At 40.8% G+C, this 19187-nt stretch overlaps 1 protein-coding gene across 2 annotated transcripts in view; it reads left to right on the top strand.

Annotated features, from left to right (window-relative positions):
- FAM135B (family with sequence similarity 135 member B) overlaps positions 1–19187 on the top strand; it is a 168278-nt gene that overhangs the window by 141345 nt on the left and 7746 nt on the right. For both annotated transcript variants that reach the window (XM_037381734.1, XM_037381735.1), the window contains exons 10-19: positions 398–553; positions 2666–2739; positions 6145–6299; positions 7340–9404; positions 10246–10412; positions 11660–11751; positions 14359–14456; positions 14800–14951; positions 15790–15900; positions 18360–18473. In XM_037381734.1, coding sequence (XP_037237631.1) covers positions 398–553; positions 2666–2739; positions 6145–6299; positions 7340–9404; positions 10246–10412; positions 11660–11751; positions 14359–14456; positions 14800–14951; positions 15790–15900; positions 18360–18473 — 3184 coding nt within the window. The remainder of the gene's footprint in view (positions 1–397; positions 554–2665; positions 2740–6144; positions 6300–7339; positions 9405–10245; positions 10413–11659; positions 11752–14358; positions 14457–14799; positions 14952–15789; positions 15901–18359; positions 18474–19187) is intronic.

Here is a 19187-nt window from a genome sequence, read left to right as displayed (position 1 = left end):
GGGAGATGCCGGCCCCTATTTTCTTATTTCATGGCATCCAGCACCATCTGGTGGGTAATTTGGAACACACTCTCACCGAATGTTTTTCCCCTCAATTGCTACATCTGCAGTAAAGTGTCTGCAAAAATTGAGGCTGTTCCCACTTCGTACTTTCCAGTTCTGCAACTGAGAGCCTTTGCGCGAAAATATGTGGCTTTTAACGAGTAACAGCGAAAGTCTCACCAGCTTTGTTTGGGGTAAAATAACTGAAAATAGTAGTTCAAATAATAATTCTAAATCAAGAGGATTTTTTTTTTTTTTGTGGTGTTGTTGCTCCTGAAAGGACTTAATCTAACATACGAACTGATTTTCCTACATGACACTGTCTTGCACTCAGAATTCCCTTTCTCTCCTCCAGCTGCTGAGCAATCCAGAGAAGATAGCAGAACAGATAAGTAAGGACCTCGCCTGGCTTTGCTCCCACCTCCTGTCCCTGTGGACCCAATTCCTGGAAGTGGCAACGCTCCATCCAGAAGTTACAGCTTACCTGACTCAGGAACATCACATGCTAAGGGTAACGTTAAGAAGTTTAAAGTAAATGCAGTAATGGCACCATCCTGACAGATGTTAAGGATTTATTGGACATATATTTCCAATAAAATTCTGCCCATATGAGTATTTATTTGAAATGGGGTGAGCATGGCAAGAGGTGACGAAATGAAGCCTAGGATTTGAAATTACAGATTTCAATTTCTGGAAGGCAGGCTGTTGCTTTTATGGGACCCAGGATCCTGTGTAAAATGAGTGCACTCTGAACACCAGAATCGGAGATGGAACAGGAGGTGGGTGGGAAGAGGTAGATATCACCTGTGCCTGCTAGATATCCATAAATCATAAATGTTGTTGGGGTTTTTTTTGTTTTTTTTTTTAAAGCACAAGCATCACAATGACGAATAACTAAAAAGATGATTTTCTCTCAGCTTCTTTCACAAAACTACCATGAGGGATTATAGATTTGTTCTCTTCACTGTGTCACATGTAAATATATAGCTAGTTCTTGCCTTTCTCCTAGTGAGGGGTACACAACAAAATGTTACTATTGTCCATGTGGAAATTGCTTTTTGAACCTGACAATAAAGGAGGCACAAAAGCACTTATCTTTTGAGCTAACTTTGTCAGATCTGCTTATCTGATTGGTTCAAGCAAGTGCTGTCTTCCATTAGGATGGTTTTGGTTATTGACCAAGCATCAGTTCAGCACATCACCTGGGCTGAACTCGTCTTAGTCTGATCTAATCATTAGAGTAGGGAAGCAGGGAAAAAGGTAGGATTCACCTCCCTCAGCTTTTGGAATCTACGGCATAGGAATCTACATCTCAGCTTATCTTCTGGATCCTTTCAAAGTCAATGGAGGTCTGCTTACTCTCCAGAGTGACCAGAACAACTCTGTGGTTGTGCTCCCCAAAAGCATGGCTGAGCTTGCAAAAAGGAGGCATAAAGTTCCAAGAAGAGGTGGCTGATGCTGAGACTCCCCAGATTAGTTTGACTAGGTCTCCCCTGACTCTGAGAGGACCTGGATGGCTTTCAGCCAAAGGGCCCGATTCTGTATGCTCCCAGCTCCAGCACTCCAGCAAGGTGAATCCCAGCCTGTGGTTTGTTCCAGCCTTAACTGGTGCTGATTGCCTGCTCGACCTTTGCCAAATTACATACCTTTGTGTGCTTTAGTCCCTCCCCATGTAGACTGTGTGTAATGATACTTTCCCAGCTCTGGAAAAAAAGTTTCAGAACCTCATCTGAAAAGACATACTATTAAGATATGGTCTGCTAGTCCTGTTTTTTTACAAAAGCTATTTGTTAAAGCACAGCTGGGATTTAGGGAGATGCAGAGGTCCGATGACATGCTTTTTGCTGCCATTTTCTGACACTGTAACAGAGGTCACTTTTACAAATATTATTAGTAAAGTATGGGCTGCAGTTTAACAGCTTAGTACATTTGATTGTATATTATGCTTGACTCATTTAAACTCAAAGCTTAATCCAGGGCAGATAGCAGCACTGAGTTTTTTTATAGCTTATTTCACACTGGGTGCTCTGCCAGCCACTTCAGATCTGTGGCTCTTTTGTAATTGATTATCCAACACAATGTCCATGAAGAGATGTGAGGAGCTCTCACTTGTAACTATCGTGACATGGGCAGATGTGTTTCTACCGTGATAGTGCTTCTCCTCTGGGCTGATGTATAGGACTTCCTTTACTCTCTTGGGAGTCACTGTGGATGTTCTCATAGAAGACATGATCAGTTATGAATTGTTCTAATTTAGTAACTCACTCCACTGCTGTTTGCTTGCTGGGAAAGGAAGAAATCTTCCCCACTTCAAGAATATAGGGGAAAATGGCAAATTTGACAGCTTTTAGAAAAGTAGTAAGAAGTTGCAAGTAAGCAAATCTTGATTTACTGTCAAGAGACACTTACCTCTCAGCAAAATATGTAACATCAGTTGCTTTGTGCTGGACTGGGAAAGTGAAGCCAGAACTGAGCTCTTTGGTTTTTTTCTGTCACCGGAATGGTCTAACAAACAGAGTGTACTAAGGAATCTGGTCCTAAGTGTCGCTGCTCTGTTCTTAGCCTGATTGTACTTTGCAGCTTTCATCACATCTTACATTTAACTTGTGTGTTTCTCCCTCAGGTGAGGAGATTCTCAGAAGCCTTCTTCTACACCGAGCACCAGAAACTCGCTGTGCTGACATTCCAGGAAGGCCTGTAAGTAACCCATTAACCTTCCCCTGTCACTGGAACAACTGAAAATGTAGTTAAAAACATTTTGTAATCAAGACTGAGGTCTTTTGCTGCTGGATATGGAGGAGTTTGGTTTGAGAGAAGTCACCGGGTCTGTTCTAGCTCCATATTTTAAAACCATTGAAATCAATGTCAGAAGTAGATGACTCCCTTCAGTCCTCAGAAATTATAATTTTCAAGATTCCTATATTCTGGGGTTCTGATGCAGGACACCCCCTCCCTCCCCCCTTCCCCACCTCTCTTCTCAGTTGCAGTTGGGTGCATTTCTTCATCAACACCGCCAGCCTCAGGGCAGGCAGAAATATTTTTTTGTATCTTTCTTCAATTAATTTCCCAAACCCACTACACCAGATGCAGTACTGGTACTTTTAGTGGGAAATAACTGCTGGCAAGCAACAAAAGCTTAACATTTAAATGTTTGCTTTTTACCATCCCTAATAAACATTTTTGAGGGTAGGCAGTCATGGATTTCTTTTGGTGTTTAGGCCAGCCCTACTTTCTATAGCAGAAAGGATCTTTAAATGCAGACAGGAGTATTAAACAGCCAGTGCAAAGCTATGGATGTTCACTAGGCGCAGCAGTGGAGGACAGGAATGGGGAATACCACCAAGTTAGCTGGAGGAACTGTGGGAGTGATGTGAGCTCAGGGTTGGTAATTAATTGACTGAGAATCAACAGTGCAAAACAGTCTGGGAAAACAAACATTGCTCTGGATTGCATTCATAAAAATATGCTATAAAACATTGGCAAGGTAATTATTTCCTTCTGCTTGACGCTTTTTGCTTGGAACCAAGCTGGGCAGTATGATGAGCCAGTTTTAAAGCTATACCAGGGCAAATCCTGCTTTCGGTTTTAGTCAATGATCCAAAGTGGAGCACATGGATAATACTCAGGACCTGACTCCTGAAGGTAGAGTTCAAAGAAAGATGCTCAGATTTGAATTGTTGAGTAATGAAGGATGTCTGGACTATTTGTTCGCTGAATAGCCTGTCACCATGGGGGAACCACAGCATTACCAGTGTGGAAACCCATCTTTCAGAAGAGGCTTAAAGGCCATGACATCAGGTCCTGTCACGATGATGAAGCTTAAGTGAGGCATCTGCTTCTGACCTAGTGCAAAGAAGAAAATTACTTTCTCAGAGCTGTCACTAGAGACATTAGGGCTGATTCAGTGTTGATGGAAAGGGTCATGACTTCATTAGCAGATGGGTTGTACAAGGCTACCTTGCTCTGCCGAATTGGAGCAGCACCATGGCTGCAGGGGCCCAGCTGTGCTCACTTAGTCCTCCCCTGTCAGGCTTTAAGTGAGCTATATACAAGGAAAACCCCATGTCAAGATCCTGGGGTAAGGACACAGACACTCATTGCCCCATTCAAGCAAACATAACCCTGCACAGGAGGAAGCCTAACTGCATAAAGTAATTTTGTTTCTCCATGCAGCCACAGAACTAGCCTGTTTCCTACAGAAAAATGATAATTTTTCTTCAGTGGCTATCGAGAAGACTGAGTAAAAAAAAAAAAAAAAAAGTTTAAAAAACTTAAAAGTTGGTCTATGTAGTAAATTTGGTCTATATAGGTCTCATGGCAGAGTCATGTCTTCTTTTTATTTTGTTAGATGATGTAGTTGGAAAAGCAGAGCCTTGGCTGCCGAAGTATTATTAATGTCGGGGGTGGCAGTGGGGAGTGTTCATTGGGTTCACAGAGGCTGCAGGTGAGATCAGCTCTCAGTGTGCCAGGTGCGGTCCAGCCACCTCAAACACTCACAGCTTTTCCCCCAGTTCTTTCTTACTTACCAGATAAGAACTTTTTTGGTCTCCTGTTGTTGTGAGTTCTGTGTGAGGCCACACACCTACATGCCTGGCGGCATTTGACTGCTCAGGCAGAAGAGGACACAGCATTTTCAGTAAGTTAGGTATCACACAAGGTGGGACCCTCTAGCAGGTGACATATCCTCCCCACATTTTAAAGAAAAAATATTTTTTCTCACACCTTTCAATATCAGTAATTCATATTTTGTGCCAGAGATTGGTCTCAAAGCAAGGTTAGTTTATTATTTTTCCATGTGGTCTTTAGTAAAATGCTGATGCTATTAATTAATATGTCAGTGAGAACTTTATAACAGTGCTGAGTTAATTCTAAAACTCAGGTGTTGTTGCAAGTAAAAGTGAGCAGTTACTGTTTGTGACTCCTATCTGAGTCACGTTTTAGCAAGCAATGACTTGTTTATCTTTGAGGAAAAAATAACTGGCCTACAGGTAAGAGGAAATGATAGCAACAATTACATTCTGAAGTTGAAGCTGATATGCTGGTCTGAACAAATTATTTGTGTCTGGACAGGGGAATCTTCCGTGCTGGCATGAATTACAAACCTGCTGTTTGAGTTTTGCTTCATAAGGTGTAAAGTGTGCTTTTTGCAGTTAACTGCCACGTGATTATTACCTGCCTTTTGCCAATGATAATCTGAAATACTGCCATTGTGCTGTCCTATGGGATCGGTGCAGAATTGCTTTCAACTGACCATCTATGAAGAACTTGTTGTTTTCATCCTTATTCTTTAGGATAAATGGACTAATTCATCAAAGATTCAACACAAACAAACCTTGTATTTGATGTTTTCCCCATTTTTTGAGGAAGTTGCTTACATAGGAAAGCTCAGCAGAACTAAAAGTTATTGACTTTATTAAGGCTGAATCCAGATCAATGTGCCAGTTTAATGTCACATTCACTGATGAAAGCCAGGTAGCATTTTACATGGCCCAAAAGATGGAAATAGACACTTGTTCTACTTCTGCCAGCAAGGCAGTGGCTGAACTGATCTCTTTTAGCTCTCCCAGATGCATACCTATGTGAGATGTTGCAGTGCTCTGAGGATGGATGTAAGTGAGATAGAGAGCCTGCCATGCATCCTTCTCGGCCTTACTCCTCTCTGTACTGTTCAACCAAATTTTTGAGTATTGCTTCCTGCATATGGGTTTTGAAAGCCTTGCCCACAGCTGGACAGACCTTTTTTCCTGGCTGAGGGATCCAGTCTCAACCAGCTGCAGCGACCCTGAAGGAGGACAGCAATGAGTAATGGTAGGCAACAGTAGCCTGTGGCAGCAGCAGCTGGAACAATTTCAAAAAGACAGAGGTATTGCAATGAAGGAGTATGCGAGTTGTGGGTATCTCTAACTGAAAGATAGGAATCAACTCATGGGTAACCTCCTAGGAGGGCTGGGTACCCGTCATCGTGCAGTACTGCCACCTTTTAAGCACATTGCCTCTGTCCCCTGCCTGCACATTCAGCTTTGCTGCTGGGCTTGCAGGAGCGCTGGAGAAACAGCACTGTAACAACTCAAACACTCAATTCCTTTTGTACTTTTCTGCCAGGATCCAAAGTCACGGACAGATTTCTACAGAAATTCGTAATTCGGAGTACTTTACCAGCATGCCCCCACTCCCAGCAGAATGCCTTGACATAGATGGGGACTGGAACACGCTCCCAGTTATCTTTGAAGATAGGTACATGGATATGCCTTGCAAAGGTGAGTGAAAGGCCACAAGGCACTGCTTCATGAGACAGCTTGAGCTGAGGGAGGTTCACTTCCCCAGCCCAAGGTAAACCATCTCGCATCCCTTGGGCTGACTCTGGCTTGGATCAGAGTGTGATCCGTGGTGTAATATAGCTGAATTCTTCTATTTTCCCTAATAGCAAACTAGGAGTGTTCTCTATAGCTTTATATTTTTCATCTTCAAAGCAAGCTGTTTAGTTACACGAGCTGGAGGCTAAATCCAGAAAGAAAACACAACCTTTTAGATTTTTGTGACAAAAATGTAAAGGAAAACCAGCGCTATGACTTTCATCCCCAGGGTGACATCTAGTGGTAACAAAGCTCACAACAAAACCCCGCGATTTCGGCATAAAGCCCAAGACTGTTCCTGAAAGGCAGGATTGCTTTCCAAAACAATAATTTCCCTTTGAGTACCCAAATCAAAATTTTAATTAAGAAATCATTTAGCTCCGCAGATTTGTAGTAAAACCTCGTAGCCCTCAGTTCCTTTTTCTTTTTACTCAACTGTTATGATTATCAAGGAAGCAATATGTATTAATATTAGAGGTGACCATAGTCTAGTAAATATGACCTGTGGTCCAAAATTTCCACTTTTCCAGAGTTATCTAACTGCCTAGTTTTTGACAATACTTATTACAGATACTTAAACTATTAATCTGAGTATTAAACTAACTCACAAGCAAGAGTTATGCTATGAACGGTGTCATATGACAGCAGGAATACAAAGAAGTGTCAGCTTTATTTCGCTTACATATGCTGTAAATAGCAGTTTAGATACAGTTATACTGAGGAAAGTACATATTATTGGTATTGCCTTAACTACTGTCAGTATAATTCTAGTTAAATGCACTCTGGCGTTTGCATTTGTAATATGCCTCTAATGTATGTGTAACTTACATAATAGAAATATGTAAACTTTTATAGGACTTACAATCACTTTTCAAAGTCCCACATCACCTTAGGGTAATGTTTTGTGTTCTTGTAGGTACTACTACTTTTTTTCTTTCTTTCAGATCAGAATTTGGAAGTTTTCCGAGATTTTGAGGTTCCTGCAAATACTCAAATGGACGTAATACGTGACAATGATGATTTTGTATCAAATGATGCCACTGCAGTAATGAAAGGAGAGTTCAGGAAAGGTACTCTAGTAATACACACAGATAGGATAAATGGGAATCCCTCCTGCATATACAGTGGTACTGAAGGTGCTGCTTATCCAGCTAAGGGATTAAACCAGCACTCCACATCTCAGGTATGTACAGTGAACAAAGAAAGCCAAAGGAAAACTGAAAATATTTTTGTTTCACGTAAGGAAACTACTTCTGACTCAGAGCCAGGCAATATAAAATGCACATCAGAAGACTTTGAAACACCCGAGGAAGTTTTATTAAAAGACAATAGACTTACGGTGGATGTTACCTTTGAAAATACGAAATCTAGCAATAAGGATTCCCACAAAAGTGAGCCCAGGTTAGTTGTCAGTGCTCAGTATGAGTGTGGAGCATGTGGAGCTGATGGTTTGGAAGACAGGACTGAAATACATGAAACAGACGAATCTAGTCATCCTGAGAATAATTTCCCATCATCTGAGCTTCCACTGAATGAATTGACCAGTCTTGAAAAGACAGGAGATCCAGACACCAAGGCTCTGCTCCCTGTTTTGAAAGCTTTGCCCCCACACAGCTTTGAAGTGAAATTGTTCACAAAGGAGCAACGAGGTGAGGAGTGTGAAGAATTTACCCTGATGTCAGGGGTTATAAAAAGATCTTCCTCTATAATATCTGATTCAGGCATTGAAAGTGAACCAAGTTCAGTGGCATGGTCTGATGCTCGTAGTCGGGCACTGGAGCTGCCCAGCGATCGAGAGATTCTACAGCACTTGGTACGAAGGCATGCCATCCACCGGAATTCCCTGGAGGGTGGCCACACAGAAAGCAATACCAGCTTGCCCAGTGGGATCCAAGCGTCACTCACATCCATCAGCTCTCTGCCCTTTGAAGAAGAGGAGAGGGAAGTGGAGCTTACCAAACTGACAAAATCTGTCTCAGCTCCTCAGATCAGTAGCCCAGAAGAGCCTGCGGAGGAAGTAGATATATCCAAACACAGTGAATCAACCTTGGGAGATTCAGGAGGAAACTTAAAAAGTTGCCCAGAAACAGAGAGTGGAGATGGAAAGTTAACTGTGGACTTTTCTGCGTGTCAAATCACCAATGAAAGTGGACAGCCAGAACCAAGAGAACATCCCAAACCCTCTGTCAAACACAGTAGCAGTAACATTGAGTTACAAGGGGAGGAGGAGAAGGAAGGTTTTCCAGAGACTTATTTGGAAAACACAAGGTCACCCATTTGTCCAAAACAGCTCCAAGATAATGTATCTGAATGCCAGTCACTGGAGAGCAATGGTGAGTGCAGCTTAAAAACACCAAGGGCTTGTAATTACTCGGATGAAGATATAGAGAAGTTTGATACATGCATTGAGGATCCCAAGGATAAATTTAAGCTGGACAGTTTAAAAATACAAGGCTTTTACTCCAATAGCAGAATTTCAGGACCGGAGAGTTTCTCCCAAAGCATAAAGTTGGTACCAGATTTTTGCTACCCTGTTCCAGCTCCTTCGGAGACCTCAACCGAATTTGGCTCAATGCAAGGGGAGTGTGGTAGCTCTCTAGGTGACGAGAGCCCAGCAGTGTATGCAGAAATGCAGGGCTTACAAGAAATTGAGCTCAACGACTCACCTGCCTCAGCAGACCCTGCAACAGGATCCTACCAGGCTGAATATCCTCAGGAACCCAACGGCCAAGAGCATAAACTTGTAGCTAATGGTACGGGGTTTCATTTGGCAACGACAGAGGGAGTAGCCCTGGAAAGCAGGAAGGCTGTTGATGTGGTTAACCTGTCCGTCTCTTGCACTGCCACGTGTCTTCCCTTTTCTTCTGTGCTCAAAGAGACCCCTGCTATGGTCGGCTTCTCTGCAAAGCAGGCTGCCTTCCCCATCACTCGCCAGCCTCTGGGCTCCTTCGGAGTTGTCTCTTCTAATTCAAATGAGATGGATGAAGAGACAAATGAAAGGATGCTGAAGTAAGAATGTCTAATTACTTTCTTATTGTAATGCCAAGAGACCCTAACAAAGTTCAGGGCCCTAATATGGGCTAAGCATAAATGTAAGCTTGCATTCAGAGACAGTTGTTGTCCAAGGAATTACACTATAAATAATCCAAACAGACAAGTTTTTATATAGAACAAATAATTTGAATAGACAGGAAAGACGAAAGCAGAGAGAGAATGAGATTGTCAAAGACATTAGGTCCTTAATCCTCCTGAAAAACTGTGGGATTTAGGTGTTTAAATAATCTTTAAAATCTGGCCCTCCTTCTTGAAGACAAGGTTACCCAGGCTTGAGTATTGATCCCAGAGAGCCAGTTCGCTATGGCAGTGCCATAGCATGTTTTTCTCTTCTGCTTAAATAATTGCACTCATTAGCTAAACTATGAAACAAGAGCACAGACTGACTAGTAGGGTCTCAGCTTCAGCTTCTCAAAGAAGAAAAAATGATACATTTTGCATTTCAGTATCTATAAGGCTGATGACATTGTTAAGACGCAAAATAGCTAATTCCGTATCTTAGTCTCATTGTTATGTGCCACCAGAAAATTATTTTTTGTAAATCCTTCATTCCTCTGGCAGGTGTGAGGTGCTAATGGGATTTAGCTATTCCCTGTATGTATCCAAATCACTCAGAAACAGCTTTTCTTCCCTGCATCCTGATTTCTGTCAATCAGAATAGATAAGTAATAATGTCCGGGTGTCTACTTGAAAATTGCAAACATAAGTTCTTGCAAACACCAGTCTCCTCATTTCTAGTTTGAAGGTTTGTTGTTGAACACCCAGTTCTATTGTGATTAATTAATGTATTCTCCAGTTTTTATCAGGCCAAAGAAAAATTTAAAAAAGAAATGAAGATTGAAGGATTTCTGTACAGTGACTTATCTGTACTAGCTTCTGATATCCCATATTTTCCACCAGAGGAAGAGGAAGAAAATTTGGAAGATGGAATTCATCTGGTTGTCTGTGTCCATGGATTGGATGGTAAGCCCAGGAGGAATTGATGTTTGTAAGTCATTTTGGTGTAAACAAAAACAAAAACCCCCAAAAAAGAAGAGCAGATGTTCAGCAAATATGAAAGAATGGAGAGTGGAGAGTCTAAGGAAAGTATTTATCTTTACTAGTATTTGCTCTTTATTATGTTATTCAGTCCATTGTAATAAAGGATCTAGGAGAATATTAAATATTTGCTCTAAGAAATGGATGCTGCAACTTTTTTCTTGTTTAAACAGAATTCTACACCGTAACGCAACAGTCCTTATGCGTACAGGTGTGCATTACAGTAATGCTGCTTGTCTTTCCACAAATGCTTGGTTGTTTTGCAATAGGTCACCAGGATGAAATCATTATTTAAACACCCCCAACACTGTTGTAGGGTAGATAGTGGCTGGCTTTAGAAAGTAAGAGAATAAAAATCATCATTCAGTGCAGAGGAAGCTTGGCCTGGAATTTTTTACATATGTGCTTTCTAAGCAGAAAATCGGTATGTTACACTTGAAACTTGTCTTGACAAATTATTGGTATCAAGTACCAATAAACTTGGGAAAGTTGTAGACGTTAACTTTCAAACCACAGAGAAGGAGAGGTAGGGACTGAAATCTCAGGCATTCTCAGAAAAGTGGAAAACAAACACTCACTGGCTCTATCAAGGACCATTAGCCATTCAATATCTCAGTGGCGGTAATGTCCTTCTAGTGAGGTGGAGGTACCTCCTTTGCAGAAGACTTTGGAATTTCCTAGGATGGAATGAGGCATCTCCCAACGGGCCATTCCATATTATGAGCCTGACATTTCAGCACCATCTCCAACTGTGAGTACACAGCGGCAGCTTACTCCCTATCTGAAGGTACAGCCGTCTACCCCAGCACATGGGCCAAGGCAGCTGGGAAGGCAGAAGGACAGACCTCAGCTTTTTGTCTTGTTGTCTTACCTCTGCTGTTCATCAAACAAAGGACAGTTACTCTGGGCCTGATCTTTGCCCTTTAGTCCCCACCACGTATGCAGTCCCCAACAGCAGGAGGTGAGCTCCAGCCCTGCCTTGCGCGGGCTGTGGGTGTTCTTGCCCTCCTGCTGTTGCAATGCATGATCCTGTGGTGTGGTGAGCTGTCCTAGCAGCGCCTAGCGAGAGCTCCCTGGTGTCGAGGTTTAGAAGAAGACAAATGTATTTAATTGACTCTGTATTACTTATTTTTCTGTTGAATTACATCTCATAAAGAACCATTTATTTCTAGGCAACAGTGCAGATCTGCGGCTGGTAAAGACTTTTATAGAACTGGGACTCCCTGGTGGAAAACTGGACTTCCTAATGTCTGAAAGAAATCAGGTAGTGCAGAGCTAATCGCTGTCTTCCTTTAGATCTGCTAAAAGCTGTTGACGTTTCTGAAACAGGGCCTTCAGCAAAGCCTTCTCACCAGCTGAATGAAGCAAAAGCACTGGGGAATTCAGGGAATTTTATGTAGTATTTACTGCAAAGGCCTGGCCCTGTTCCTGTCTAATTTGATAGGGTGTTCAAACCCATCAGAAAATATTCATAGCATTGAAATCCAAGGCAATGACATTAGCACTTAGAGGACTAAACCTTAGAAGAAGAAAATTGATTTATCCTGTTGGTTTGCAAACTTAGCAGCCTGATGTCTCTCTGCCTGTTGGATGCCAGGCAATGCAGCATCGACAGAAAGCATCAAGTTTAGTGATGCTAAATTCTCTGGAGGATGTGGAATATCCAGCAGGTGTTGTCAGGTTCCTTTGCTGCAGCAGCCATTGTTTCTCATGTTGCAATGTTTGTGAGATTTATTTCCTTGAATGATAAAGAAACAACTTCCAGAAAAATTAATTGCTAGTCTAGGCAGAGAAACAGTAATGAATCCCACGCTTTGTTCTGCAACAAACCTGTATTTATGGTGCAGGCCTAACTTTGTGTACAAGATAAGGATTTCCATTGCCCAGTCAGAAATACTATTCAGATTTATGAACAACTTGAGAAACTTGAGTAAAAACTTGCCTTCCTTCTTTGTTTGACAGCTTTTCTATTTTGAAGTGGCCGGTTAGTGTTAGTCTGTGAACTTGCCACCTTCTGGTGCACGTCTGTCAGCAGCAGACCAGCACAGTGAATGTAAGCAAGATGAAAATAATGAGGAGACCAGTTCAGACTTGCATCAAAGCATCTTTGTTTTCAGAGAATGAAGCATCTTACAACATGTCTGTTTAACATTATCCAGAGCTTATAATCTGAACTTTTAATACTCCTATATTCTGGGAAGGTGAGGAAGTTCCTGTTGCTCTGGAATAGAACCGGCATGGTTTGATGACTATTTGGATGCTGTAAAGCATCCTGTCACCCTTTTTTCCCTGCTCTGAGAACCAGACTGCAAATGACCCAAGAAATCAGTCGTTTAGCTGAAGTTTGTTTTATAGAGGAAAATGCAAATCACTTTTTTTAGGCATTAATTTGTGATACGTATGACAAGCTCAATCAGACTGAGATGATACTAAAGGATGGAGATATAACCAGATGAATTATGATGCTTGATGTGTTTTGTTTATGATTAATGTTCAGGCTGATACCGTTCCACTTTTAAACAACCTGAAAGATTTTGGATAATGAGCCTAGGAGGAAATCATTAATTATCAGTGCAGACAAAGCAAACAGGCAGAAGGTTAGTGGACTGTTTGCAATAAGGACTTAAACCGAATGTTCTCATAAATTGCAAAGTGAATAGGCTTCTGTTTTCCCTTGCAAGAGCTGCAATTAGCAAGATGAGTTGTGTCACAAAAGTATTAATTACTGATATGTTTGCTCTGAATAGCTGTTCCAGCATTTGATGATTGTTTTTCTAGCTAGTTATGAATTTGATTTAGAGTTCTGTTGGATTGCCAAATGACACCGTTCTGAATAAGATATGCTTGCAATCATATAGACTGGACAATATATTATTTGTTTTATTGTGTCACAACTGGCAATACTGTTGCAAGCAACAAATAGTCTCACTCTAGCACTCATTCTCTTACTGATAACTGTTGAATAAGAAACACATAGCATTTCATTAACATGGCCAAATAATTTGTGATTACATCTTTAGCATCAGCCTAACCTATGTGTCAGTGTATAATGCTGTGATCTATTTTATCATAGTAATCTGTTAAAATCGAAATGCCACAAGCTTTTCTTCCATGTGCAGCATATGGTATCTAGAGCAGCAAAGCATTAGCAGTTGTCACCATGTCAAGCCAGGCTGCTTTAAGATCATACTCATGAGTCTGGAATCACTCAGCCTAATATTTTTAATCTTACTATTAATAAACTGTAGGTCTGGGTTTATCCTATCATGACATGTGCCAAAGTTACAGGCACAGTTGGTACAGTAAGTGAAACAACCACAGGAGGCAATTTAATCCTCTTAAAATATGAATTGTGTTCTAGAGGGACCTATTTCCATGCCCTACAAAGTGTAGGGTTGCTCTAGTCCTACCTTGATTTCTCAGGTTGTGTTCTTGAAGCTAAAAGGTGCAATACACAGTCAAAGAGACTCCATGACAGAAAATTTTGCCTTACCTTACCTACAAGCTCACTGAGGATGACGAATTTCCACATGGGCTTGAATGATAGCTGTGTGACCCACACTGACTCAATGTGCTGTTTTTGCTGCTGATGCTATGTGAGAAAGAACATACTTGTCTTGGGTAAGTTTGCAATATTAGTTGGAAGCTATTTGCTAATAAACTGAAAGTGAAACTTCATAACTCTGTTTTTAAAGGAGAACTTCAATTTTTAGAGGACCTGGGGACTAAGAAAAATCACTCCCCCCTTGAGCATGTATGAAGAAAATTTGGATTAATTATTATGTTTCTGCTTGCATTTTACCTGCAAAATAGCATCAGTCTGCAATAAGTGCAATATTTTAATTTACTGATTCATTCAATTTTTCACCAGACTGATACTTTTGCTGATTTTGATACAATGACTGACCGATTATTGGATGAAATTATACAGCATATCCAGTTGTACAACCTCTCCATATCCCGAATAAGGTAAGCATTCTGATAGTTAATAGTCTGTAACGGAGTTACATGAGCAACATGCAGTGAAATTAGCTTTTCCAAAAATGCCCTGTGTCAAAAGCCATTGAATCAATGAGATTAATTTTTTTACATTTTTTATAGATGGAAGAGTATCTACTAGGCTGAAAAAATGTGAAATGATAACTGAAGGGAAGAGTATCTACTAGGCTGAAAAAATGTGAAATGATAACTGAAGGGTGTTATTAAAAGCCCTTACAGAGTCCCCTCAAGAAGAATTTATGCCACATTTCTGTTTAATTTGAAGATAATGCAGATGTTTTTTGTGTTAATGTAATTCTTTCTTCTCCAACAGTTTTATTGGACATTCACTTGGTAACGTCATCATTCGATCTGTATTAACTCGCCCCAGGTTTCGCTATTACCTCAACAAGTTACACACCTTCCTGTCCCTCTCTGGGCCTCACCTGGGAACCCTTTACAACAACAGTACTTTGGTTAGTACAGGTAAGAGTTGACAGGAAAGGTATGACTAGCTGCAGTCCATGGCAGAGTGCATGAGAGCGCAACATGTGGATGTAACAATAAATCGTAACAACATGACTTATACGCTGAAGCTGTGGAAAATACTCACTGAAGAATTCAAACCCACACAGAAAAAGTTGCATTTTGTTTGTGCATTTTTTTGCATGAGGGGGGCTTTCAGCATCTCCTACAAGGTCCAGCACAGTGCTCCTTGGAAAACCCAAGGGTATGCAGCAGTGAGAGATGACCTTGCTTCTACTGTATTCTTCCACTTCTCTGTATACTGCACAGCTGAAAAAGACACTTACAGTGCTATGGGAGTGGAATATCCCACAGTTCAGCCTTCCTGAGTGTTGCTGTTACCATGACATACATAATTATAGAATCACCGAATAGTTTGGGTTGGAAGAGTCCCAGGTCTTAAAGGCCGTCTAGTCCGACCTCCCCTGCAACAAGCAGAAGCATCTTCAAAGAGATCAGGTTGCCCAGAGCCCCATCCAACCTGACTTTGAATGTTTCCAGGGATGGGGTGTCTACCACCCCTCTGGGCAACCTGTGCCAGACTTTTACCACCCTCATCGTAAAAAAATTTCTTCCTTATATTTATATATAATAGTCTAAATCTACCCTCTTTTAGTTTAAAACCATTACCCCTATCCAATGAGACCCTTAGGCTTTTCTCCCTATTGATTAGCAATACAAGGGAAACCAAAGACTTACATCGGGTTACAGTGCTACCCTTCCTGTAGACACATGTCTTTAATCCCCTTGGTTAATAATTAGCAAACAGGATGTAAATATGCACTGACTTTCATTTCAGGTCTATGGCTCATGCAGAAGCTGAAAAAGTCAGGGTCACTTTTGCAACTGACCTTCAGGGACAATGCAGATCTGCGCAAGTGTTTCCTCTATCAACTCAGCCAAAAAACGGGTGAGTAGGGCTTGGTGTGCTGTGCAAATATCACGGGCTATTCCAAAGGATTGTGCTGGACTGCCATGGCCTCCAGGGAGTAAAGCAAATCTGCATTTTGTTAATGATCTTTCTTTAAACACCCTTGCTTTCAAGAAGGGCTGCTCTGTCTAAAATCTAATGTCTATTTTATCTGTGTGGTTTTTTCTGTGCCAGTTATCAGTGAATATATTTGCCAGACTGTTCGCACCAAATGAGACCTCCATGCCATAGAAAATACACACCTGAGTTCATATCCTGTAAGCAAGAAATATCATGCTCGACAGGCCCACCATTGCTACTAGATGAAACCCATTTTCCGTTTTTATTATTTTTTCTAAGTGTAACATCTCTTGTCTCTAGGAAATACAACTTTGTGAGACAAAGAACAAATTTTATTCACGTCTATATTGGCATCTATGTACTACAGAGAGAGATGTGTAGCCTCACACTGGAAAAACAATGTCCAAATAGAGATCTTTTTACCCCTTCCTTGGTCTGTCGTGAATAAATGAAACAAATCAGGCTTTTCTTAAGAAAAGAAAACAAGCATGATCCTTCTGTTCAAGCAGATGTTTTAAGAGTTATTTTCAATATTGCGTGTGAGCAAACTGGTAGTCACAAGGTCACTACTTGATATTTAATTTTCCTCATACTTTGGAACATTGCTACTAGGAAACAAAGACTATGTTAAGGTGAATATAACTTCTTAGTTTTAGTCTGACAGACGTAGAGCTGTTGCATAATTTTATGAACACACTACATAACAATCAATGATGGGAAGCTGCTGTATCTTGGCATTATTTGCATTTCCTTATTTGAATTTTCCCTTTGATTCCCTGGCTCTTATTTCTGTGGAGTACAGTTGATGTCTGCTTTACTACTGTCATGTTCAAATAAAATTGGGACTACACAGGAAGCTCACATTGTAACTTCCCAAGCAAAGAATTGCCAAGTATTTGTTGTGTATCAAAGTGTTCCATTGTTTTTTTGGTGGACTGGAGGTCTAACAGGCTATAAATTAAGATCTTGTCCCTGCAAAAGCAGCAAGCAGAAATTTAAATGTGAAGAGGGTTGTCTGTAAAGTCAGAATCATCCAGGTAGATGCTTAGGTGAAAAATCTGAAGTAGGTAGGTCCAGATAAGAACACCTGAGTTGGCATACTGAGTCAAAACAGAGGTACCCCTACTCTAGCACCCTGCTCCCAGAAGCAGTTGAGAGAAGGTGCAGAGGGAGCGATAACAGCAGCAGTGCTGTGCCTGCTTTCCCAGATAACTCTTTAAGCCTCCAGTAATTTCTGATTTTCTTCTTAAAGTACAAGTCCCTTCTGCTTTTCAATCTCTTTAAATGTTCCTTGTGCTTCTCTTGAAAGCAACAAATAAACATTATTCCCTTTTGAAGCTCTTCACATAAGATTTTAGATACGGTAACTCCCACTGTTGCTTTTCCTACCTTTTACCTCATACTGAAGTCGAACTCAGTTGGTTTGATTGCACAAGAAGAAAATTATAGACAGCTTCAGCCAGGCTTAGTAAAGTCAGCCAGCAGGACTGTTCTTTGTGGTATTGATGGTCAACTTTTCTATGAAAATCTAGAAATTAAAGGACTTGGTTCTGGGCCCTTTTCCCATAAGGGGAGGGAAAGATGAAGGTCAAACCCAAAGCTCTTCTGTGTTCAGGATACTCTCTTGTCTAGTAGACTAGATCATCTGTGTCCGTTTTCCTACTTTCCTGTTGAATGTGGGTGATGGAGGGCTCAAGAGGCCACGGACAGGGCAAACAGTAGGATTCTGTTCCCACAGACCATCAGTGGCCCCATTGCCTCCGGGGAAGAGGGAGGATTCCTGGTTTCCAGTCCATGTACCAACAGTGTGCATTTATCAGGGGACTGCTGAAGGCAGGGACTGGATCCCAAGGCTCCCTCAACACTGATGTAATAGTATGACATCATAGCACTGAATTTGGTTCCTCTACTCCTCCATCTCTCTCATCTCTCTGTTTTGCTTGAAAATTGTACTGATTTGTTTTTTTTGAATGTGATCCCCATTCCTATGAGCACTTACTTATCCAAAACCACTCAATAACCATAGTGGGGCTGTACATGTGTTTCCAGTGTTTAAAGGCATTAATATTTGCAAGATTAACGGTTTAATGAAACATATTTTTTTTAAAACAGAGACAGTTCTTACTTTTTTTGTTGACATAGAAATAACCTGTATGAGTGTTGGTAAGTAACAAATAGTTCACAGAAGCAGCAGAAATGGGTTTAAGCTATTATGAATCTTTCTATGCTTGTGTTGCACATTTTAATTATTATAATCTATTCTGCACTGTAGATTTTCAAATCTACTTTCAAAAAGCATGAAGTAGTCATGTTGACACTGTATGTATTTTCATTGTTGTGCATCATTGTGATAGATTTATTTAATGCATTTGCCACAGGTCTTCAGTACTTTAAAAATGTTGTGTTAGTGGCCTCACCCCAAGACAGATATGTACCCTTCCATTCAGCAAGAATAGAAATGTGCAAAAATGCACTTAAGGACAGACACACAGGTATGTTTAAGATCCTTTCTTTATTTACAAAGCTGGTGAGACATTCTGTTTTTGTGTAACTGAGGTCATTGCATTAGAAGGGGTTTTCATCAGCATGATGAAAACGCAAATGTTTATTTGATGAGGAAGAAAGTGTTCTCTTCCCACAGGAAATTACTGAAATCAGTAAAGAACCTTTTTAAGAAGGTCTTTGTCTGATGAAAATAAATTTCAATCAGGTCATAATTAAAGGTTTCTTACTGCTTCTCCCTCTTCCCTCTAATTTATTTATTTTAAAAGTGATTATAATAGAACTAGATATTGACAATGCTTTTCTGTAGTCTACTGATTTACTAGAATTGTCTCACCTTTGTTTCACATAATGAAATCTTGCTCACATCCCAAGTCAGGGTTTTTTCCCTTTGTTTACAATAGTGTTGGGACGATTGCCAACTAATTGAAGGGACAGATCTAAATCATATTTGTTTGTAATAAGATCTATAAAGCACAGCAGGACTCATGCTGTCAAAGGGTTAGCCCCCCTGTGAGCTCAGGCTGTGTACTGTCTCAAGTATTGCCTTTATTATTAGCAGTCTCCCTCATTTATAAAATGTTTCATGGCTTCAGTTTCATACCACTTCCAGAAATAATGTTCGGTGTAATTTCATACCCATTTCACATACGTGATTACCTAGAAATGGAGGTACTCTTTGGAAGTAGAAAGAGAAACGCAGG

This window comes from Falco rusticolus, chromosome 3, assembly GCF_015220075.1.
Source record: "Falco rusticolus isolate bFalRus1 chromosome 3, bFalRus1.pri, whole genome shotgun sequence".
Lineage (NCBI taxonomy): Eukaryota > Metazoa > Chordata > Aves > Falconiformes > Falconidae > Falco > Falco rusticolus.
Note: the sequence above shows the minus strand (reverse complement) of the source record. Positions and strands in the feature narration are given on the sequence as shown.